The sequence below is a fragment of the Penicillium daleae genome (assembly GCF_028827525.1).
Source record: "Penicillium daleae strain IBT 16125 chromosome Unknown utg000007l_segment0_segment0, whole genome shotgun sequence".
Lineage (NCBI taxonomy): Eukaryota > Fungi > Ascomycota > Eurotiomycetes > Eurotiales > Aspergillaceae > Penicillium > Penicillium daleae.
In genome coordinates, this window is record NW_026623155.1 from 2,047,730 (window position 1) to 2,071,045 (window position 23,316).

Below are 23,316 nucleotides of genomic sequence, written 5' to 3' on the forward strand. Positions count from 1 at the left end.
TCACTGGGATGGCTCAGCCTCCTCCTGCTGCCTTAAAGTGGGGTTTTGCTGCATCTGCATCTTTCTCACTAACTCGTCTGCCTCGAATGCATACTTGCACCTCATTCTCAGTGCAGGGCCATGGCGGTACATAATCAATGGAAAAGGCATGCAAGCTAATGCCAAGAATGCCGGAATCGATGACGCCCAGTGAATTCCCAGATTGTGATACATCTGAGCTGTGAATAAGGGAAACACAGCACCCACAATCGAGCGAAATATAGCCGCAGCTGCAAGGACCGACGCTGCGTAAATAGTGTAAGAGTCGATAAGATAGTTGACAATCGGAAGGATGATGAGGACGCATCCGAAGCCAAAGGGCATTGTAAGGACAATGCTAGCTGACCAGTGAATACTGGAATAGTTGGTCCATGCAAAAGCGAACATTCCAACTGGTAAAGAAATAGCGCCCACAATGGCAGGGGGCAATCGTGACTCGGCAGTTGCAGACTTCGAGAGGAACAGCTTCATGTAGCGCTTGTGGTTATCCCAGATGGCATAGATCAATCCGAAGACAATACCAATGGCTATACCCAAAAAAGCAAGTCCTCCAATGCCCTCACTCCATCCGCGGTCTTCATTGTAGACAATAGGCATGGCACCCATGAACATGTACACAGTGCCGTAGATGATTGCCATGTAGAGTGAGGCTATTAACACAATGGGCTCTTTGAACAACAGTACCCATGGTCGCACTATAGCTCTTTGGAATACTTCGGATGGTCTCTTTTTACCCTGCCTTATGTCGAGAATGCTTAGGTAAAGTTTGTCGTTTGCTTTAGATAATTCATCGGCCCGTTTCGTCAACAGCACCGGTCCATATGTCTCGGGTACTAAAATAACACCGAGAGTTCCTATCATTAAAATCAGTGACATCTCCTCGGCCCTAGGTCAGATTATCCTTACCTATCACTCCTATGAAGATAGTGCACACTCCCTGAACCCATCTCCAACCAACATTTTCAGAGATAAACCCTCCTGCAATGGGACCCAGAATGGGGCCAAGAAAAGGCGCAACACAGTAAAGTGTCAGGGCAAGTCCCCTTTGGGCTGGAGGAAAGAGGTCTGCAATTGTTCCACCAGAGTTAACCAGCGGGGATCCCCCAAATGTGCCACCGAAGAATCGTGTGATCATAAGCGTGGCAATGTTTTTACTCCCTGCAGAACTTCCAATGAAGGCCACCATAGCAATATGAGAGATTATCCAGAGGACACGTCGACCATATAGCTCGGATCTTGGACGTATTGTAGATGATTAGTGTCAAGATAACATCTGTAGGTGGGAGATGAATGTCGGCTTACTATAGAATAACAATTATCAGCTTGTATGTTGCGACCCATGCCACTCAAAGAGTAAATCAGACACTAACCAAGGGACCCCAGAGGGCTGGACCAATAGCAAATCCCAGTACAAACAAAGAAAGGCCCAGTATAAAGACCTCATTTCCCATGTTCAAGTCTTGCATCACTTCGATCGAGGATTCAGAATATGCCGAGGATGTGAACGTGATAGCAAAGACGGAAAGAGTTACAATTCCTGTAATGAACCATTTTCTGAAGGGAGACCAATTCATGGGATTCTCTGGGTCACCTTCAGGAAACTCGACCACGAAAGGATCCTCCACAGTGCCTTGTCCGCTAGAGGCATCGGTAGTCTCGATATCGCCAGCATTCGCTGTCAATTTTGAGTTAATTTGTTGAGGCATAGCTGTTAAATTTAGGCCAGGGTCTTCTGCTGTTAAGTTAAATTTAAATATGCATTCCTTCACCACATCGAGCTTGTATCGAGGGTATTATATCTGTTGTTGATGGTGCCAGTTTCGGCAAGCTCAGGACGGTATGACTGCTGATTGGCTATAAGGTGATTTAGAATTGAAGCCAATGGCCAATCAGAAAACTTTCCGTGGTAGCATCGAGCCAGCTCGGTAAGCTGTCTTATTGGTCGGAATACCCCGCCTCGTATGTTTAGTTGTTTCTTAGTTTGATTAGAATTGATCGATCTCCTTATGCTGGAATCTCCTCCCAGACAAGCCACTCAGCGCTACATCTCATCATGGCTCCCGCGGTTCAATTGGAACAGCAGTCTGATCCACAATTGCAACCCCCGTTGCGCAGAGAGCGACTGCGGATCTCGAACGCTTGTCAAGTTTGTCGCTCGAGGAAGGTGAAATGCGACGGTGGTCGGCCAGGTACATCTGATGCTTCTCCCCAAACCGCAATCCACATCCGCTCTGAATGCCATTTACTTTGATATGAACTAACTCTCATTGTCATTATTCAGCGTGTTCCCGATGCTTAGAGAGGGGTGAAACATGTGTTTATAACAGAGAGGACATTGCAGTTGGACGAGGATCGAAGCGCAAGGCCGCGACCGACCACGCCGCAAAAAGACGCCGCCCAATTGACGAAGATGAGGATGAGACATACAGAAACCACTCACTTGAAGAATTATCAACAACGCTCGAGCAACCATTGGTCCCTGATGAAGAGCAAGATGAAGGTCTCGACCCAAATCGGACTTACTATACACCCCATTGCCGGTTTGATGGCAAGGTTAGGGAGGCGGTAGCCGCAAATGACCAGAGGGCAGGCCTCCCACCCCCTGCAATATCAAATCTGGTCCCATTTGTGGACGCGCCTCTATTTGGAGAACTTGACTTGGATTCTCGGACTATAAGCCGTGACTTTGTCGCGCATCTGCCTCATCGACGACGTGCTAACGAGCTGATAAGCATTTATTGGCAAAACGTTGACTCTGTAGAGCCAGTTTTGGATCGAGATCAATTTTTCTACGATTATGAGGCTTCTTGGATAAGACCTTGGGACTTGCTCCTAGCAGATCATGAGATATGGCTTTCTATACTCAACATTGTCTTTGCTTTGGCAGTACAGAGGCAAGAATCGATCCCCGCGGGGGAACGTGATGCAGAAGCAAACCTTTATTTCCAACGGGCTTGGGTGCTTTTACGGCCAGAGAAATTCCTTTGGAAGCCTGGCACAGTCCAAGTGGTTCAGTGCTTGATGCTGATGAATCGGTATCTTCACTGCACCTCTCACCAACAGAAGACCTGGATGACTGGTGGTTTGGCGTTGCGAATCTCACAGAACATGAATTGCCAGGCTCCTGATGTATCTTTATCTCCGAACCCCGAGATGGAACGAGAGAAACGCCAGAAAGTGTGGGCGAGCTGCGTTGCACTTGACAGGTAAGCTTTCTGGTCTACATAACCATTTTTCATTTTGAATACATTTTGAACTTGTCTCTAGATGTGTTGCTTGGTCTCTTGGAAGGACTTCGGTGCCGTCCATGATTCCTCTGCCTGACTTTTCCTCTCAAATTTCTTCCAGTTGTATTGACGATAAATTACGTACTGACCTTGAATGTGCTGTTCGTGGTCTCGAGCTTCATGAGATTGGCAATCAAATTCAGTTGGCCCAAGGGCAAACGCGAAACAGAGTGGCATTTAGATTGGGACTGCCCCGCCTCTATCAACAAGATGAATACCATGCCGTGGCAGTACAGATAGACACCTGCCTTGGAAAATGGGAAGATAGTCTTCCCAACGACTGGCAGTTTGATAATTTACGAAATATCGTGGAGAAATCGATCCGATCGAAGGCACTTCTGCTACATGCTCGGTACGTGGGACCCAAATAAGCATTCCATTCCTATGTGTTCACTTTCCAATTTGATTGGCGGCTTTGCTGATTTGAGAAACTCAGCTTTCTTGGTACTCGGATATTTTTGTACCGGCCCATGCTTGCACGATGTTTATCTATGCAATCGGGGGCCCAAGCATCGACCCATGGTCTTGGTCTGCGTCATCGTCTCCTGAGAGAATGTGCTGAAATGTGTGTTGAAACAGCTCAGAGAATTGTCACCATGATTCTCGACTCGTTTGAACCGAATGCATTGATCGGGCTTCTACCATGGTGGTACCGAGTCTATTATCTGCACATAGCGGGAACTACTTTTCTTGCCGCGATGCTGAGTGACCTCTTCACTGAATCAGTGTCACAATCTTGGCACAACATGTTGACGGGTCTTCGCCATCATGAGCATTTGAGCATGTTTATCCCACAGTGCATTGCCACTTTTGAAACACTCTCGGGGAGGATCTTGGAAACACGATATCCGAATACCATGAATGGTGGAGGTTCGTCGCAGAATGAAGATAATGCTGGCCTCTGCTTCGACGAACTTTTCAAGGATCTAGATCTTGATTTCAGCAGTTTCCTCTTCGGAATCGAGGATCCTGTCTAGGTTTAGCGTGATACGAGGCAGAAACTCCGCATTTAGTTCATTGTGAGCTTGTTTCGGGGTGCATTGGTAGTCTGCTCAATTTGATAACCAACATGTACGGCTCCACCACTATCCATCTGGGAGTATGACGTTGCTTGCCATTCTACACGCATCTAGTCTGAAGTCGTGGGTTTGGCCTCACATTCCTGGGTTTCATTGTTAACACCCTATTCTACATGCTCTAGGTCCCACAAATTTGAGGTTTATAGCACCATTGGTCAGGCTGAGCGATCGTGTTTAAAACTCTTTAATCCATGCGGGTCCTTCTTTCTATAAGTCGATCCTACAGTAAGCACTAGAAAAAAGCCAGACTTCGCTAAACTTAGGTCTCCAAGTTACTACCACAACATCATGTTTGCCCTCTTAGCGGGCGCTGTATACTCAATCCGGATGAGCAATGTTATAATTCGGCTCTCTGAGACTATACAGCGTTGTTTCGGAAGCGCTTTATGTATTGAGAGCTGGGGTCCTTCAAGACCTCTTAGGGTAATGCCAAGGATCTCGACTTTCTTCAATCATGGATATACCCCTTTTAGGTGGATTTCCGGGGTTACATGCGGGGGTGGGCCTTAGGTAGTTCTGGTGAGCTACGTCTTCTTTGGTGACGCCTCTTCTATTACACCGAAATCTACTAAGCTTGGCTTAAGCCCCACAACACGGATGAAATTCTTCACTTCTTGTACAGGACTTTTAGAAATCCAGACTCGTTTCATTCCAAGGGTACGAATCCCGGGTTTAAATTTCAGTTTGCGGTACCTATGTCTCACCCTTCAAGACGCTGCTCAGAGATCACAATGCGCATCCTGGTTTCTAAAGCATCAAGACCGACAGGGGTATGCCTTTGGGGCATATAAAAGAGGTGGTATAGAACGATCAAAATACTTTTAATTGCTACGGTTGCCCCAGCCACTTCAAATTATATCTACTTGTTTTCAGTCCCTATAAGCACGACTTCTCAATGATCAAGATAGCTACTCTTGCCTTCGTGGTATCCTTTCTTGCTTCTTCTCAGGCGTGCCTGACAGAGCATATTGCAAGAGCTGCCCAAGCCTCCACCGCAAGTAGCTGTGTTAGCAATCCTGAACAATTCTCAATTTACCATCAAAAATGCGCAAGTTTTCAATGGAAGTGGAGTTCAAAGCGCACAATCGGTCATCATCAGCAACGATAAAATTGTTACTGTTGGCGGTGCCATTCCTCCAGGAATCAACAGCATTGATGGGACAGGGAAATACCTCACTCCTGGTCTCATCGACAGTCATGTTCATCCAGCAAGTTGCAGTAATCTGGCAGACCTTGCTGACTACGGTGTTACTACTGCAATCAACATGGCTTGTCTGAACTACACCACCTGTTCCCAGCTCAAAGGTCAGCTCGGTACCACAGACTATATCACTGCGGGTGAAATTGCTTGCGGTACCGGCAGTGTCCATGCAATTGCATTCGGGGTCCCATCGGCAGAAACAATTGGGCCTGATACAGATCTCTCTGCCTTGGTTAATTATACTTTTGGTAACTGATCTGATTTTTTTAAGATCGTTGCCGAGGACAAAGGTCCTACTCTGGAACAACAATCTACCATGGTGCGACTTGCTCATCAGCACGGCAGTTTCGCAGCTACGCATGCGACACTGATGGAGTACTATGATCAAGCCATCCAGTCCAAAGTTGATGGCATCCAACATACACCTGCCGACAGCCTATTGTCAAAGTCTCAGATCAGTCAGATTCGCAGCCAAGGTCAATTCGTTACTCCAACCATGGAGTTCTATCGCCTAGCATTCTCAAATCCGGCTCTGGGGCCAGTGCTGGGCTTCAATGCCTCATGCAACTACTCCAACATCCAGACCAATGTCGTCAATATGCATGCTGCTGGTGTTCCTATCGCGGTCGGCACTGATTCTGTTGGGAGCCTTCCCGGGGTTATCAACTACCCATTCGGTCGGTCGCTGCACTGTGAACTTCAGAACTTGGTGGATGCAGGATTTGGAAGCGCTGAGGCCATTCAGGCGGCTACTGCAGGAGCTGCGAAGCTTTACAGGCTGTATGATCGAGGTTCCATTTCTACTGGGATGCGAGCGGACCTTTTGCTCCTCAGCAGCAATCCCATCGAGAATATCACGAACACACTTGACATCAATGCGGCCTGGGTGGGTGGAATACAGATTAGTGTTATCACTGCTCAAAAGGGCCAAACATGTGACCCTTCCTCTCTTTAATCTCTGAAGTCAACCGACACTCTGTTGCGTGGGCGTGGAACTCCACTGTGGAGTCATAGACTCGGCGGAAGAGCATTCGAAAAAGGCTTGGATATTATAACTGCTTAGTCTAGTCTACCACTCACGAATGGATATTTTCCAATTGAACCCTTTGCACTCCTGCTGGCAGAGAAACAGGTATTTATCATAAGCTCAACCAAGGCACTGTAGTTTTCTTTTCTCTATTAGCAGGTACAATGCACAGATCAGCTTCGGCCTTTACCACACAAATAGCCATTGCACTTGTGTCTAGCTTCAGAATTTAGTATATTGATCATAGCTCTCGGATAATTAAAATCCAAATCTGGAAGCTGACGATGAACCTACAGGGTTTCAAAGAAAATAATGTAGGATTGGTACTTGAGCCACTATTATTCAGCCAGGGTTTATCCAAGCATTCTTAATTGGATTTAGATCAGGCGAATATAGTAGATAATTAGTATATTTAATATCCTATCGATCTAATTATGCGCGTGTAAATCTTAACTATTAAGCTCTTACGCTATCTTGCATCAAAAGTGGCTTAATCTAATCAATCATGAGTAAGAAGAAAACTCGATTAATTAACGGTAGAATATACTAGCAAAATCGCATTAAATTAATAGTTCCCTGTTCCATTTCCTAAATGACGAATAGGCCCTTTTAACTACTAGTAAAAGACCCCTAAATCATCTAAGATTTATAGGTAGTAGATTTGGTAGTAGATTTGGCAGTAGATTTGGCAGTAGATTAATGTACTATCTACATGACATTTTTTGTTTACATGATGTTATCTAAATTCTTATGAGGTAGGCGGAGAGGGTGGGTGGCCAGATTTGCCTGACCACCCGTATGTACCAATCCTACATTAATTTCTTTGCACCCTTGTATTACCAGCGGATATCGTGGCTCTACCACACAGACCATGCAGAAAGGCCCACTTCAGATATGTGGAGTAGGGTGCAGCTGACCTGGTGGCAATTACAAAGTACCCATAAGAAATCAATGCCAATGCCAACGTGTTCGCGGGTATGATTTCTACATTCGGCGGATTCCTGGGTAATCTCCCTTTTGGGTATTCCTAGATCAGCCTGGACGTGCTTTGATTTATAAGATGCCTGTATGCATCGGAACCATGCCCGCGGTCACGCACACATGAGTCAAGCGTAACTACATAATCCTTTTCCTCTTCTGAATCCTACACAGACAGCAGCGAGCCTTGAAATTTTCCACTATCGGATCACCCCATATCGTGTCCAAAATTCAGCCAGCCCCATGTCAGCGACGCAAGCCCTTCCCACACAGGTGAAGTCTCCTACTGTATCCTCACCCCACCCAGCGGTGATGGCTTCGCCAGAGAATTCCCTTCAAACCACTCCAGCACAAGAGGTGTCTGCAGAGTTTCCGAGTGATTTCACAGGACCATCGCCTGCCCCAAGGGCCGGTCAACCCGTTTTTGAACGGATTCCATCTGCCAAAGTCACCCAGTCTCGTCGTGTAGTGCTTACTACCTTGCTCATTCTAGCAAACCTCGTACAAGTGAGTGCGCTGAGACACAGCTCTTGACGACTACGGCAAACAACATACTGACAAAACTTGTTAGATGACAGTCAATTTTGCTGGTATCGCCGGAGGTAGAACGTTAAGCCAATCGATGGGTGTCAAGTCCACTTATGCTTCTTGGATTGGGGCAAGTTATGGGTAAGAGAGTTTCCAATTATTCAGAATTGTCTACATGAATTTTTCTTTCGTTCAATACTAACACTAAATAGTTTGACACAGGGAACATTCGTCCTGATCAGTGGTCGGTTGGGGGATGTCTACGGTTACAGGGAGCTAGTCCTTGCTGGAGGCGCATGGCTTGCGATCACAACCCTAGCGAGTGCCTTTTGCGATAAAGCATTTTTTGCCTTTCTCACTATGAGAGCCCTCGGTGGCCTCGGGGGAGCTTTCGTCATGCCAAATGCTGTTGCTATGATTTCGAGTACGAACCCACCGGGGCGAGCACGGAATCTCAGTTTGGGCCTTTTTGCAGCTTCGGCTCCAATGGGAGGTTACTTCGGCGCACTATTTCTGGGTGCTTTCATGGAAACGACAGAATGGAAGTGGTTTTTCGTCTTCACGTAAGTACAATATCGAAGGTTAGCGATGCTGGGTCCCACAGTTACTGACTATAGAGGTCTAGGTCCGGTCTTGGTATCGCTACCTCGCTTGCGATTTGGTTTTTGAGTATGCGAGAAACACCCGTTGATCAGCATGGAAAAATCGATTACGTTGGTTCTGCTCTCGGAACCTCTTCATTGATTCTTTTCAACTTTGTCTGGAAGTAAGTCCCAACAAGTGTGGCGAGAGTTTGAACGAGTCTTGAGAGCTGACGACTGTTCTCCCATATAGTCAAGCCCCTAGCGTTGGTTGGCAGACACCCTATGAGATCGCTCTCTTGATCATATCGATCATGCTCTTCGGGGCCTTTCTCGTTTGGGAAAAACGGTATACCTCCTACCCCATCATGCCACTTGAGATCTTCAAGGCACCTTCCTTCCTCACTGTGCTCTTAGTGGTCCTACTCAACTACATGGCTGTCGGAACCTTAATCTGGTACCAGGTCCTCTGGTTGCAAGAGGTATGGAAGTGGTCGCCTCTACAATTTGCCGTTGGCTGGACGCCCTTCGTGATTTGTGCCACGGCAGCCGCATGTCTAGCTGCATGGTTGGTGCCTCGGTTGGCGGCGCAATGGATCCTAGCGATCGGTACATGCACGATCCTGATTTCCAATGCTCTGATGGCCACTGTGCCAGTTAGCCAAAGCTACTGGGCTCAGGTATTCCCCTCTGTCGTTCTGTTTGCTTTCTGTCCGGATTTTGTGTACACTGCTGGACAGATCATTGCCAGTAATTCAGTGCGCCGGCATCAACAGGGTATTGCTGGATCCATCATCGGCACTCTCAACCTGTACGGCAACAGTCTGGGTTTGGGATTTGCCTCCACTATTGAAGTTCAAAGTGCTAAGCGCTCGGGAAGTCAAATCATGGGGTATCGGTCAGCGCTCTACTTCGGTGTTGCGATTAGCGTCATTGCCCTCATTTTAGATGTGGGATTTGTTCGACTGGTCAAAGATAACCGTGAAGGGTGGGACGAGGAAGATCGCCTGCGTATAGAGGAGATTGAGTTGACCCAATATGCAGAGGCCAGCGGCGCTAATCCCCATGCAGTAGCTGAAAGGTCGTAAATAGAGTTACAAAAGCCCAGGTGCTGAATAACTCTCAATATGGAAACAGCGGCCGTCAGTACAATCCACTCATTTGGGGATCAAGGGTGGATATGATATTCGCTAACCACAGGGGGGTAAATGGGGGTACAGTATGCCATTGGATTTCGGGGTTAAGCATCGGAGTATGAAGGGGATCAGCGATTTGATGAAGACGATGTCAGGTGACTTGTCATCATGACTCACGATGAATCGCTGCCTGGAGGATGACAGCAGTGAAGGTTCCATAGTCAAGATCACAAACGAACAATAACAACAGATATTCAATCTCGATTTCCTATTTTAAGACCTTTGAAGACTGCAATAATTGATCATGGCTCTCGTCCCCACCGGTATACTCGACCGAGCACGGACCACCAGCCAAAAATTGTTGTGCGTGGGCGGTGAAGGAGCCGAGCGGAGAACGCCAAGATTTCCTCACCCCCAAATTTTTCGTAGCGGCTACTTCGACTCGCCTTCAGTTCAGAGTTCGGGAATTTTCACGGGAACATGGATGACATCGAGGTTCGTGAGGCAGCGTTTTCGGTCGGTCCATCTCGCTAACTCAATCCAGGACCGACTGCGCAGCCATGCGCAGGCATTCGACGGTTTACTGTCCTTAATCCCCGCCAAATATTACTACGGCGAAGACAATACCAGTGTACGTGCGCTCTCTGATCCCCTCTGATCAACCCCTCTTCTCGATTTTGCCGCCCTGCCTACTGTCTCGTTTAATTCTCGGGGTCCCTTAATCTAATGGCTGTCTGCACATGCAGGATCAATGGAAACGAAAAAAACAGACGAAAGAGCAAGCCCGTGAGGCCAAACGTGCAAAGTTGGGTCCCGAATCCGCAAAGACCGCCAAAGACGTAATGGATGAGAATGCTCGCAAGCGCAAGCGTGAGGATGGATCTCTCGAAAGCGACTCATCGGACAGTGAAGAACTAGGCTCCGAACTACCCGGGGAGGGTCTCACCCGCGGAGAAAAGGCGAAGAAGCAAAAGCAGACTGAGAAATCGGACGCTGCTTCGAAAGCAAAGGCAGACGACGCTGAGGCTCGAAAGAAGCTGAAGGAGGAGAAGAAGACCCAGAAGAAGGCTGCGCAAAAGGAGAAGAAGAAGGCGAAGGAGAGTGCCAGAAAGGAAAAACTGCAACAAACTGAGAACACCTCCTCCACGGCTGCAGAGAAGTCAACACCGAAGACAGAACAGGCTGCTGAGGAGCCCACGGTGTCTGATAACGAGGATGGTGACGATCTCGAGGGCGGAGTCCCCGAGGAAGGATTCTCACTGGAATTCAATGAAGAGCCCGAGGCTCCCTCTTCCGCCTCATCCACCCGTAACTCCCCCGATGCCTCAAATCCCCAATCAGGCAGCTCCTCCATATCCTCCATTGTCCCTCCTTCTACTGCCACCGATGCCAAGTCGGTCGACCCCAAGGCCTTGAAAGCCACTCCAGAAGAATTGAAGCAACGCTTGCAAAAGCGTCTCGACGAGCTTCGAGCAAAGAGACACGCCGATGGCTTCAACGGCAAGCCCGCACGCAACCGTCAAGAGCTGATCGATTCCCGGAGACAAAAGGCCGAGCAGCGCAAGGAACACAAAAAGGAATTGCGCCAAAAGGCTAAGGAGGAAGAACAGCGCCAAAAGGATGAGGCTATGGCCCGTCGGTTCTCGCCAGGCGGGTCCGGGTCTCTGCTCGCCTCTCCTCGCTCCCCCGCCGAGTCTGTTGGATCCTCCAGCAACAACTTCTCCTTCGGCCATGTCATGTTCGCCGACGGTCAACTCGCGGATGCCTCTCTCTCCAGCGTCCGCGATCACTCCAAGACCCGCGGCCCCAAGGACAAAGATTCCGCCGCCCATCTCAAGGCCGCCGAAGCCAAGAAGGCCCGCCTCGCCGAAATGGACCCGGAGAAGCGTGCCGAGCTGGAGGAGAAGGATGCCTGGTTGAATGCCAAGAAGCGCGCCCACGGTGAACGAGTTCGTGATGACACCTCTCTATTGAAGAAGGCCCTTAAGCGCAAGGAGACTGCGAAGAAGAGGTCGGAGCGGGATTGGAAAGAACGCATCGACACTGTCTCTCGCATGAAGGAACAACGTCAAACCAAGCGTGAAGAGAACCTGCGCAAGCGCCGTGACGAGAAAGGCACCAAGGGTAAGGGCAAGAAGCCCTCCGGCGGTGGCAAGAAGAAGGCTCGCCCTGGGTTTGAGGGCAGCTTCAAGGCCAAGGTTGGCGGCAAGAAGAAATAATCTTTCTCCTCTAACCTTCCTCTCCATTCTCCCTCAAAGCTACGGCTACTTGCCCGTAGCCTTCTCAACTTTCCTCCTTCATTTCAACCTACTTCCGTCCCTCAGATGGCGGCAGAAGCTGGAGAATACCCACAACTTGAAAAAAGAAAAAGTGTTTTTAAGACATCGATCTGGGAAATATCCATCCGGGGATTCTGGTGTTTGGTGTTTGCGCTGTGTTTCAGCGGCAGTTATGTCTTGTATGTACGTCAGCATGGGTAGCGATCCATTTTTTATTTGTGAATACAAATATATCTTGTTCAACCCTTTACCAATTCAATTCCTTTATCCAATCTTAGGATGCATCCATGTTTCTAGTCAAAGTGAAGGTACATGGAGGCTGTAAAAGGTACCGAGGGAAAGCCTAGACCGGAACCTGTAACCGAATATATATCCTCGATGCAGACCGCAAAAGGCAGAGATAGAAGCAGCTCTGAGGACATAAATTTGAACGATGTAGACGATTTACTGTATCATTCAGGTATATTGCTAATCGAATTTGAGCTTTGAAGAAAATAAAAGAGACCTGCTATTCCAGAACATAGGAAAAAAGAAAACAAAGACAAAGGAGCTCAGTTTCCGAACGAAGCGAAAACTTCCTTTGGGAATCGACTAGTACGACAGAGGGATAACACATGGTCGAGGGTGATTTATGTACAAGGTGTGCTGGGGTAAGAGGGCGGGTATGAAGCCCTTTTCTAGATTTTGGATGTACGCCACTTGGCGCGTTCTGATATTGAGCCCGGGTCGCCTGTACGGGCCCAAGTTCATCATTCGCATCTTGGAAGTGTTGAGTGTCACGGTGAGTAACGGTGAAATGGAGCGATTTGATTATCGGTAAGGAGCATCGGCACGAGCAGCAGCCGCAATCTCGGGCTCCCACTTGTCGCCGTTAGCGAGGAGCTTCTCCTTGTTGTACAGGAGCTCCTCGCGGGTCTCGGTGGCGTACTCGGCATTGGAGGCTAAAGCACACAAGACAGTCAGATCATAGTTTGATGCCTTCGCAGTTTTTCACTTACTCTCCACAATGGCGTCCACGGGGCAGCTCTCCTGGCAGTATCCACAGTAGATGCACTTGGTCATATCGATATCATAACGGGTCGTCCGGCGGCTTCCGTCCTCACGCTCCTCCGCCTCAATGGTAATAGCCTGGGCCGGGCAGATGGCCTCGCAGAGCTTGCAGGCAATGCAGCGCTCCTCGCCAGTGGGGTAACGACGCAGAGCGTGCTCACCGCGGAATCGGGGGGAGATGGGACCCTTCTCGAAGGGGTAGAAGATAGTGTAACTAAGAGCAAAGAGGCATCGTGTCAGTCGATTCCAGCTCAATCGAGCCTGCATGACGTGTCCAACATGCAATTGGCTCTGTCGGCAGTCGTTGGCAGAGAGACTTACGGTGGGCGGAAAAACTGCTCCAGCACCACGTACATGCCGCGGAAGATCTCAGCCATGAGGAAGTACTTGCTAGCCTTGTCGAGAGAAGACTCCGAGTCCTGATCCCAGCGCTTAGGCGGGGGCAGACGGAAACCGGGCTGAGGAGGGCCCGCTGGGGTTGCTGCGCGGGACACCGAGGAAGAGAAGTTTGCGGTTGACCCGATCGGCATGAAGGGAGACCGGCGGTAGGCGACCAGCCTGGCGACCGAGCGAGAGGTGGCCATTACGAGGACGCAGAGAGGCGATTGAGATGAAGGAGAGTGGGGGGTGGGGAGGAGGAAGGTCGTAGCTGGGGAGGGGAGGTAGGGGAAGAAGTGCTTTGGTGAGGTTGGAGGTGTTCGCAGGTTCGGGGCTTAGGTCATTCACTTCTGCTGGGCGCTGATTGGCGGGCGGCAGGATTTTGCGCAGGAGCATCACTTCCGACCATCTTCTTTCCCTCTCTTCCCGTCCATCTCCCTTCATCCATCCCTCTCTTTCTCCCCACCCTCCCGCCTCGATCAGTTTCTGCTCGACTCGAAGCCTCTGTGCTCGTTTCATATACCCGATTCACCATGTTCCGCTCCGCCATTGTCCGCTCCTTGAGGGCCTCCGCCCCCCGTGCCGCTGTCAAGACCCCGGCTCCCTTCCAGATCCGCAGCTCCCCCATTGCTGCTCAATTCACTCCCAGCCTTGTCTCCCAGAGCATCCGCTTCTACTCTGCCCCCGCTGGTCTGTCCAAGGATGAGATTGAGGGCCGGATAGTCAACCTGCTGAAGAACTTCGACAAGGTGCGTCAGAATGTTATTTTTTTGTGGACTCGCGATGTGAACCTGTCTCGCACATTGCAAATTCACGAATCCTTGTTGAATCAACTCATTAACATGCACGCGCTTTTCAGGTTTCCGACGCCAGCAAGGTCAGTTTCGATAACGCGACATCTACCCATCGGTTGCCCTCGGCATCGCCACGAGCTAAAATCGGGCACTTCGGGAACACCACCAATACTGATATAACCATAACTACTAGATCACCGGCGTCTCCCACTTCTCTAACGACCTCGGTCTCGACAGCCTGGATACCGTTGAGGTCGTGATGGCCATCGAGGAGGTATGCGACTTGCTTTCTTTCCCTCGGAAAAGACTCCCGCCCCGCAGATAGCTAACTATCACGCCAACAGGAGTTCAGCATTGAGATCCCCGACAAGGAGGCCGACCAGATCCACAGTGGTAAGTATATAGACCGTGGTGACCTGTGCCGAACCTCATGTCCGACGATGGACGCTAACGTGTGAATGTGTGCGAGCAGTTGAGAAGGCTGTTGAGTACATCCAGGCTCAGCCCGATGGTATGTTCACGAGCTTCCTATTTACCTCTGTGTTTGACTCAAGCTAATGTAAAAATTGACGCATAGCCCACTAAATACTTAATTGAAGACCTCGGGGACCGATCGTTTGGGCAGTCGGATAGAAAATGAATCGGGATGGTGGCGTCCGCCGGGAAATTCGCTCTGGAGAGCGAATCTTCGTGGCTTCAGGCGCTGCTCTGTATGCTGAAATACATGCCAGTGTTTTTTTTCTCATCCTTCTATATCGTGTATATCATTGTGAATGCAGTTTTGAAGCAGTATCAGATTGCGGGCTACCGCTTCTTTCTCCTCTCTCTATTCTTTCTCTCTCTCCCTCGGCCCATTTTACGATACTTTGTGAGAACAACCTAGATTTGGTCTTATTGCATGGTTTAGGTTTCTGCTTCAAGGCTTTTGGTATGAACGAAAGATACAAAAGTAGACGAGAGGCCGGACCGGACTAGACCGAGATCGGATGTTCTGGAGAGTGCGCTGACAGTCAAAAAAGAAATCAAAACTGCGCAAAACGATGGCCGTTATAGCTAAAAGCAATCTTTGATAGCGGGTTGGGAGTAAGAAGCCTTTGCTGACCATATCGTGGAAATATACAGTGGACGTACATGAAATAGTACTGAGGCTCTTTGGTTGCTCGTCCGGCGCTGTCATGCTACCAGAAGAGCCACCTCACCTGGCCCGAACTAACTTCGACCCCAACCCGCTTATCCTTCCCGAAACACACTTGCCTTCTTTCTCTCCTTTCCCTGATCCTTTTTTCTTCGCTTCTTACTATCAGGGAAGTCTCCAAGAATTGATCGACCAGATTCACCGAATACTCTTCCTTGGCTGCCTGCTAATCCACTCGGTCCCTGGTTTCCCCTGACGCCGACCGGTCCCACTTGAGAAAGCGGCAACGCTAGACTTTCGGTCTACTCTCGTGACTTCCTGACATCTCTCTTCGACGCGGACAATTAATGCTCACTGCGACCGGCACGCCGATCGGCTCTTTGTGATTGAAGAAACAGATATACGACTCCTAGTAGTCTTGTGACGCCCACTGCGTCTCTCTTTCACTCTCTCCTCCACCCTCCCCCCACCGCTCCCCCTCAACCGGTATCCTCATGTCCTCCGGGGGCTTGACTCGCCGACGAGGCGGCGGTCGAGCCGCTGGCGCAGACGAGCAAGATGACAGCCGCGTATCCTCGCCTGTCTCGAGGAACGGTTCCGCGATGGACACTCGCGGTCCGGAGACCTCATTCACCAACGCGGAGAATGGCCACAAGATCGCATTCGACCCCCGCGACCTCAGCGAAACCGAAGAACGAAGCAAGCAACCGAAGCTGACCCTGATGGAGGAGGTGTTATTGCTGGGGTTGAAAGATAAGCAGGTAAGCCTGGTCGAGGACAAAGGGGATAGAGGGACATATGCTGGCCGATCATCGGGAGCCTGAAATGCTGACGCGCGACTGTTTCGTAATATAGGGCTACCTGTCCTTCTGGAACGAGAACATTTCCTATGCCCTGCGAGGGTGTATCGTTATTGAACTTGCGCTCCGTGGCCGGATAAGCATGCAGAAGGATTCGTCGCGGCGACGCTTTCCCTGGCCGACCGCATCATCGAGGTCGTCGACGATACATTGACCGGCGAAGTCTTGCTGGACGAGGCGCTAAAGATGATGAAATCAAGCGAGAAGATGAGTGTGAACTCTTGGATTGACTTGATGAGTGGTATGTGTCCTATGACCACGTGGAAAGGGCTCCCGGCAACCTGGCAGGAAGGCTAATCGGTGATTCTCTCCTCATATAGGCGAGACCTGGAACCTGATGAAGATCGGATATCAATTGAAACAAGTACGCGAACGATTGGCCAAGGGCCTTGTGGATAAGGGTATCCTGCGGACGGAGAAGCGCAACTTCCTTCTTTTCGACATGGCCACACACCCCGTGGCCGACGGCGGTGCCAAGGACGACCTTCACAAACGAGTACGCAATATCTGCAGTAACCGCACAGTCATTATTCCTCCAAGCCCATGGCTCCCTGAGGACGCCGAGTTCCGCTACCTTCGTACGGTGACGATGGTGTGTGCTGCATATGCGGCCAACGTCCTGGAGAACGCTCTTGTGACGATGAGCCATGAGGCTCGCGAGAGAGCATTTGCGCAGGTAGATGAGCTTCTGGCTGAATACTCGCAATGGCCATTTGGTCGTCGGGCTGGTGGCTCGCAGGCGATCGGAGCCAACCTCGCTCAGGCAATCAACGAGGAGATTAACCGGGGCAACAAGGATCGGGAGCTCCAATTGGAGGTATGTTTTCCGTCCTACCTGATGCCGCTATAGTCAATCTGCCCCCAGGTCGCTAACTTATTAATCTAGATTGTCGCGGCGTGCCTGAGCGTTTTCACCAGACTTGATTCTCTCCTCTAAGCGGATATACCGTTTCGCTTTTAATACAGTGTCCTTTTCTCTTCTTCTATCCCCCCTATATCTCCCCGCCTCATTCCATTCTCTACCATCTCTCCATGGGTTTCACCTTGTGTTCTGGCTTCCCCGTTTTCTATGGGGACTTTACTTCTCTTCTGTTCACTCATGTAGTTTGTCATCATGTGGGTTGGAATTGGGCAGAGCGTCTTTCCTTGTCATATTGGACTGTCTGGTCAAAATTCATTCTTGTATGGAATATTTTCTGAGCTTCCGATCGATTTCCCTGGTCACTAGTCCTTCTCCTTTCACTTTTCTATTCTCGCTCAATTGTCTTCTTCGTTTGGTGGACCCGAAAAGGAAATATTTTTTCTCTCAGAACTTTGAGTACTGCCGGGCCTCGCGGATAAAGCTGACGCAATTTTCAAGGTCATCATAGGTGTGGACTGATCCAGGTCGTCTTTCAGCCTCTGTTGGGCCTTTTATTGAATCTTCGACTTTCCTTCAAGCTTCTGCGGTTTTATCGCTCCTGGCTTGACACATGCGATCAATTTCCAGCATACCCAATTCTCCGCTGGGCCTTTCTTTCTCCTCTTCTTGGAAAATCTTTTCTACGTTCTTGATTTGTCTTCTGACATGGCCATCTTTAATTGACTTAGGGTGTTATCGCCTGGTGTTTTCTTGTTTCTGCTTAATTTGGGTTTTGGGGCCGTCATCAAATCATGCCCGTACAAGAGATTGGAGACTAGATTGGTTGCACATTGAGCTGTGGAATATCAATTTCAAACTGAACTCTGAAGTAACTCTAGCCCTAGTCCTCTTTCCTCCAGTTGAAACAAAGTCTGTCCCATGGCAGGGCATTCAATTGACGCGAACCACCATCATGACTCCTCGGCGAGCAGCACCAGCGGCCACGGCATGGTCCTTCAACAATCGATCTGCGTACATAAGATCTGTGACCTGCTCAGGTCTTCCTCGAACCATATTGCTCTCGACAAGCTCTACAATGCGTGCCAGTGAGGTAGCATCGGGGTTCACAGGCACAAACACCGTCTTCAGGCCACGATTTCGTCGGCCAAGGGTATCAAGCGGGTCAGAAATCGCCGGTTCCTGCGCCGGCCAGGGATCCACGGCCGTCAAAACTGCGCCTCCATCCTGAACAACTATGGGTGAATGGGCTTGTTGAAAGACAGCTCCTCCAAAGCAATCCAAGACCACATCAACAGGATCCCACCGCTGAGCTCGGAATACCTTTCCCAAGTCGCACTCGTCGAATTCGGGCATGTTTGGGAGAACGATGACCTCGTCCACGTCCCAACTTCCACGCACGATATCTGCTTCCATGGGTGTGCAGGTTACGCAGATCCACGGCCGCTCGGCGAATGAGAAAAGCTTTTCTGCGCGAAGGAGTTGCACGGCGATTCGGCCGACTTCGCTGTCGCGGGCGTTGGTGATTAACACGCGTAGTTTCATCTGTGAGCCTCGTCTTCTTCTCCATATACCACCACTTGGTCTTCGCCAACTACTACGGCGTCTGCCGTAGCCATACCCGTGGCCGTTGCCACTGCCATTGATAGTTCCATTTGTACCGGTAATCGCACTCGCGGTCCTCACGAGATTGTTGATTCCATCCACGCTCTTCCTTAGCCAACTTTGACCGTTGCCGTTGCCTCTGCCGTTGCCATAACCATTGGCGAAGATGCTTTTTTTCTGAGCGTAGCCGTTTCTATTCCCATTCCCATTCACGTAGTTCCTGCCACTGCCGGATCTGTTGTTTTCTCCAAATATGTCCGTTCTGAACATGCTCTGCCCATTACCACCACCATTGCCATTCCCATGGGCCCAAGGACTCCCTCTTCTCTGATCACCTCCATTACGCTGCTCATTTCGATTCCCATATCCGTTCCCATGTTCAGTCTCATTCTCTTTCCCCTTACCATGGCCATTCACAGAGGCATCGGGATCAATTTCCGCATGCCGAAACAGCGCCTGCCACGCCGTCAACCCAGGCAACGCCAGCGCAGCAGCCTCCTGGGCCCCAATATTCGCCGGCTTTAGCGCAAGCTCCGACTCCGTGGCAACAGCATAATCTGCCGCACCTCCATCACGAGTATAACTCGTCACGCCCCAGACAGTATCGCCGATCTTGAACTTCGATCCTTCAGGCCGTTCAAGGTCCTGCGTCGGCGTGCTGATTACTGTCCCGCAGAGACTGTGCAGTGGGATCTGCGGCGTGGTCTTCGGCGGGTTCAGCGTTGACGCTAGGCGCATCTCATCATGGCAGAATGCGGCAGTCTGTACCTTGAGAAGATACTCTTGCGGCGAAGGCTGCGGCGTTGGGAAATTTGGATCGAGAATGAGTTGTGTGCCTGGGTTGCTGAAGCGGCGAGGTTTAGGGCTGACTGGTCCGTCAGGGATTGGTTCCATTGATGGGTCTGTTGTTGTTTCGACGGAGTAGTAGAGGGCTCGCATGGAGAGTGGCACGAACTTTTGAGCGTTGAGGGTTGCTGATGACCGCTTGCTGTTTGTCGATGTTCGTCGGCCTGCCGCTGATGCTCGCTTGTCGTTTTTAATGGTCGGCAGTGGGATATCGGCGGCCTGGCTGGATGTGTAGCTTGATGGTGATACATTGTCTGCTGGTATCAGGCTGATTTCGTTGTCTTCCGATGTAGGGGCGTAATCGTTCCGCGATGATCTACGGTCCATTTTCAGTGTTGAACTGCGAGAAAGATGTTCATGTTTTCTCTCGACTCCTCGTCAAGGCCACAGTCCTTCCATTATACTATGTATAGCGTGCGGCCTATTGTTCTCATGTTGACCTACATATGACGGAAGTTAGGTCAGTATTGCCACGGTCACCAAAGTCGCGCGGATTTTACTAGCGAGATTTATTAGGTCATATTTACTTCCTATTCTGGCTGTAAGACCCCTCAATCTAGGAAAATACTTAAAGAAGGACGTCTCTCAGACGAAAGGTATATGCAATAAGACGAGAATAATCATGGTATCTACAGGGCCCGATCGTCCACTCCCAGCGCGTCAACAAAAGCATACAACTCCTGCGTGTCCTCAAAGACAGTCCACACCGAATCCGGGACATTCTTGAATGCCTCCTCAAACCGCTCGGGCTTGTTCTTCTCCTCCATATGTTCCACATCAGTAACCTTCCGAATAATGATAGCATGGATCCAACCCGGATAACGATTGTACATCTCCGCATATGCCTCGGGATCCTTCTGCGTCGAATCCCCAATACAAAGCACCCGACGTCGCGGGAACCAACTCTGGATCTTCTCCATCCGATCAACCTTATATTCTTGCGTGTTTTCAGTCAAGGACTTGATCAGCCCGCTAATATCCATCCAGGAATAGTCACGCAGAATCAAGGTTCCCGGGCAATAATTCTCGTGTAGGAACTGGTGCAGGAATGGATACAGATTGTAGGGTGAGGCTGAGAGATAGAACCACGTCGGATTCAACTTGTCTTGTATATGCCGATAGAAATCCGGCATGCCGGTGATAGGCACGGGCTCCTCGGCGAAGGTCGTGCGAAGAATACCTGTTGGTTCGAGCGTCATGGTCCGCTTGATTGTGTCGTCGATATCCGAGATTACCATCCAGCCCTCGGGCGCAGCGAATCGTGTTTCCATCCTTGCCATCGGCCCGTCGAAGTGGTGGGCTCGTGGGTGGATGACCGTGCCATCGGTCACTCCAGATGCGCCGAGGTTGACAATCTGGCTGATGATGCCGTTGCGATCTGAACCGCCTAGGTGGTGCATCTGTTTGGCTCGATCTATGGTGATCTCTAGCTTCACCGTTCGCGCGGGAGAAACCTGGTCCAGGAAAGGCTGTACACGCTTCTCTATACGCTCGCGTGTCTCCTTATCATCCGAGCCATATTCCCCATCGATACCGATATCATCAGCGATCGCAGCAACAAGCTTACCAACATCTTTGCGACCCCCCTTCTCAAAGATACATGCGACAAACTCCGCCTGCCATGCTTGCGCGGTGTGGTCTTGATTCGGTGTATCCAAGACAGGCTGATAGGCCGTGTTATCCAGCAACCACACGGTGTGTTTGCGTGGGTCCGCAGCGTGGGCGAGGGGGTTCTTCGAGCCAAAGAATGAGGAGAAGAAATCTAGCAACGAAGACCCACGACGCTCTGGCATTGTTGGTCGCTGTGCAATATCGGTGCCTGCGTTCCCAGTTTTACTGGGCTTGGTGGTCGGGGCCGAAGGTTTGGCCAGTTGTTCTTGCGCCATGATTATGCGTTTCCAGCCTTGCTCGCAATCACTAACCCGGTTTGGGTGTTTGTTGATGTATGAGTAGAAGTTGGGCGATGAGATCCAACGGAAGTAGGGGAATTAGGACAATCGTCTTCGATAAATACCCCCACTAGAAAGCCGTTTACGTGTTAGAAGACGAAAGATTCTGAAGGTGGTTCATCTGAGGAATCGGAGCTGAACATATAGCGTGAGACGATCTCCTCTTAGCGCCGAGAGGCTGATAGCCCCCCCGGGATTACTTTCTCTCTTAGTTTTTCCCCCATCCGATCGCTCTCGCGTTTGAGGCTGTGAACCCTAAGGCCAAGCCCGTTCAGTCAGTTGAGTGGCCCGGTGACTGCCATCATTCGAACCGTCAGGCGAACGGACGTGGCTTGGCAGGGCTGACTGAACCTGCATACGAATTCACCTCGGAGGGAGGGTGTTAGACGTATCGCAAAGGGATACTCGCAGGGAGAAAGGACAGCCAGGATCTCATTCTTGGGCCCTGTAATTCATCCAAGGCCAAGCCTTGGCAGTGCCTGTATGATAAGGTTGGAGCGTTCCCCGTAATCTCCAGGAAGGCTGTTTGGAAGGTTTCTGAGTGACAAGGCTCAAGCGCGGGTGTCCCAAGCACGAGGTTTATTTTTACGACCGTCACGCGATCCCACCTGCACATGGGACTTGACTTTACACTCAGTATATTATCCTGTTCTAATAAAATATTATGGGGTTGACTTGATTTATTCATAGACAGCAGCTTCAGAGAGCATCGCAGAGGCTCTGCCGTACATCGAGTAGTAATGGTCTATAGTCAGTGCATGATCAACATCCGTCTTCCCGCTGTCTATTAGTCCATAAAACTCGGAGTTCTCAATCCGACGGAACATTTAGAAGACAGAATCCATCTGTGGTCGTTTTGGCCTAGGGTTCTTAGTAGGTATATAAGAAATCCCATGCTTTAGGAAAATCGGCGACACTAACTTAGGAGTGGTCTGCTCCATTAGTATACGTAGGGCTATAAGAAGTATTCATGTACCTTGACAGTTGTCTCCCCCAAGGTCCTCCTCCTAGGTATCTGTCTCTTAATAATATTGAACAAAATAGAAATCCTTGATATAATCTGGTTCAGATCTGTAACGATGTTTCACATCTCTTATTCAAGTGAGATCGTAGTCTAAGACAAGGTTAGCACAACCGCCCCTACCTGTAGATACCATGGACCTTGCATTATCCTAGTCTTGGAATAAGTATCAGTTGCCACCCTTACAGCGACAACAAATGGTGGTGGTAATGGTGGTTGATCAACGCCTTCAAGGAGGCGAGTGGCGGGCAAGAGGAAGGTATCCCTTCGCCCAACAGTATATCTACCAATACTGTTTCTCAACATTATATAGCCTTTCCTATGCAAGACAGAAACAACAAGAAGCAAAAATCTCATCTTTCCAAGCAGATCAGTTCGCGCTGTTCCATATATCGACTCATACCTCATTGAACATGAATTATCAACGTTCTATACCATTGCAACCGTCTCCACGACCATGGATACACTTGACCACCCGCCGAACGAAATCCCCCGGAATTCCCATTTACAACGAAGTAAATCCATTTATTTACAACTCGGCTGGGCACTCATTGACACATGAGTGGCCGAGGCATCGCACGAAGGAGTGCACACGATGTCAAGGAACGCCCAATATGGGCAATCGCGCGAAATGTATAACCAGAGACCAACGCAGAGGATCACGCGGCTTTTAGGGAAGGGATT

The 23,316-nt window shown here is 49.8% G+C and overlaps 10 protein-coding genes across 10 annotated transcripts; 6 read left to right on the plus strand and 4 right to left on the minus strand.

The window, feature by feature from the left end:
- Positions 1 to 1,745, minus strand: N7458_007912 (MFS transporter; the record flags this gene model as incomplete). The annotated part of the gene is made up of 3 exons (XM_056911294.1): positions 1 to 893; positions 946 to 1,267; positions 1,410 to 1,745. The coding sequence occupies 3 exons, from the start codon at positions 1,743 to 1,745 to the stop codon at positions 1 to 3; spliced, it is 1,551 nt and encodes a 516-aa protein (XP_056764120.1).
- A 175-nt stretch (positions 1,746 to 1,920) lies between these two features.
- On the plus strand, positions 1,921 to 4,303 carry N7458_007913 (fungal specific transcription factor domain-containing protein; the record flags this gene model as incomplete). Its single annotated transcript, XM_056911295.1, has 4 exons — positions 1,921 to 1,964; positions 2,367 to 3,245; positions 3,307 to 3,678; positions 3,763 to 4,303. 4 exons carry the CDS (start codon positions 1,921 to 1,923, stop codon positions 4,301 to 4,303), a joined length of 1,836 nt encoding a protein of 611 aa, XP_056764121.1.
- Positions 4,304 to 5,136: 833 nt separating this feature from the next.
- On the plus strand, positions 5,137 to 6,561 carry N7458_007914 (amidohydrolase family protein; the record flags this gene model as incomplete). The annotated part of the gene is made up of 3 exons (XM_056911296.1): positions 5,137 to 5,175; positions 5,368 to 5,838; positions 5,878 to 6,561. The coding sequence occupies 3 exons, from the start codon at positions 5,137 to 5,139 to the stop codon at positions 6,559 to 6,561; spliced, it is 1,194 nt and encodes a 397-aa protein (XP_056764122.1).
- A 1,293-nt stretch (positions 6,562 to 7,854) lies between these two features.
- On the plus strand, positions 7,855 to 9,808 carry N7458_007915 (Major facilitator superfamily domaingeneral substrate transporter; the record flags this gene model as incomplete). The annotated part of the gene is made up of 5 exons (XM_056911297.1): positions 7,855 to 8,118; positions 8,183 to 8,280; positions 8,352 to 8,702; positions 8,765 to 8,905; positions 8,974 to 9,808. The coding sequence occupies 5 exons, from the start codon at positions 7,855 to 7,857 to the stop codon at positions 9,806 to 9,808; spliced, it is 1,689 nt and encodes a 562-aa protein (XP_056764123.1).
- Positions 9,809 to 10,336: 528 nt separating this feature from the next.
- N7458_007916 (putative 60S ribosome biogenesis protein Rrp14) lies at positions 10,337 to 12,075 on the plus strand (the record flags this gene model as incomplete). The annotated part of the gene is made up of 3 exons (XM_056911298.1): positions 10,337 to 10,351; positions 10,401 to 10,487; positions 10,603 to 12,075. The coding sequence occupies 3 exons, from the start codon at positions 10,337 to 10,339 to the stop codon at positions 12,073 to 12,075; spliced, it is 1,575 nt and encodes a 524-aa protein (XP_056764124.1).
- Positions 12,076 to 12,945: 870 nt separating this feature from the next.
- On the minus strand, positions 12,946 to 13,769 carry N7458_007917 (NuoI/complex I 23 kDa subunit family protein; the record flags this gene model as incomplete). The annotated part of the gene is made up of 3 exons (XM_056911299.1): positions 12,946 to 13,076; positions 13,134 to 13,399; positions 13,507 to 13,769. The coding sequence occupies 3 exons, from the start codon at positions 13,767 to 13,769 to the stop codon at positions 12,946 to 12,948; spliced, it is 660 nt and encodes a 219-aa protein (XP_056764125.1).
- Positions 13,770 to 14,096: 327 nt separating this feature from the next.
- On the plus strand, positions 14,097 to 14,915 carry acpA (acyl carrier protein; the record flags this gene model as incomplete). Its single annotated transcript, XM_056911300.1, has 5 exons — positions 14,097 to 14,312; positions 14,423 to 14,440; positions 14,551 to 14,631; positions 14,702 to 14,750; positions 14,830 to 14,915. 5 exons carry the CDS (start codon positions 14,097 to 14,099, stop codon positions 14,913 to 14,915), a joined length of 450 nt encoding a protein of 149 aa, XP_056764126.1.
- Positions 14,916 to 15,956: 1,041 nt separating this feature from the next.
- Positions 15,957 to 17,289, plus strand: N7458_007919 (GOLPH3/VPS74 family protein; the record flags this gene model as incomplete). The annotated part of the gene is made up of 5 exons (XM_056911301.1): positions 15,957 to 16,253; positions 16,348 to 16,420; positions 16,441 to 16,593; positions 16,673 to 17,169; positions 17,239 to 17,289. Exons 1-5 carry the CDS (start codon positions 15,987 to 15,989, stop codon positions 17,287 to 17,289), a joined length of 1,041 nt encoding a protein of 346 aa, XP_056764127.1. The 5' UTR covers positions 15,957 to 15,986.
- Positions 17,290 to 18,144: 855 nt separating this feature from the next.
- Positions 18,145 to 19,989, minus strand: N7458_007920 (uncharacterized protein; the record flags this gene model as incomplete). Its single annotated transcript, XM_056911302.1, has 1 exon — positions 18,145 to 19,989. The coding sequence occupies one exon, from the start codon at positions 19,987 to 19,989 to the stop codon at positions 18,145 to 18,147; it is 1,845 nt and encodes a 614-aa protein (XP_056764128.1).
- Positions 19,990 to 20,291: 302 nt separating this feature from the next.
- On the minus strand, positions 20,292 to 21,548 carry N7458_007921 (phosphatidate phosphatase App1 family protein; the record flags this gene model as incomplete). Its single annotated transcript, XM_056911303.1, has 1 exon — positions 20,292 to 21,548. The coding sequence occupies one exon, from the start codon at positions 21,546 to 21,548 to the stop codon at positions 20,292 to 20,294; it is 1,257 nt and encodes a 418-aa protein (XP_056764129.1).
- Positions 21,549 to 23,316: the final 1,768 nt, after the last annotated feature.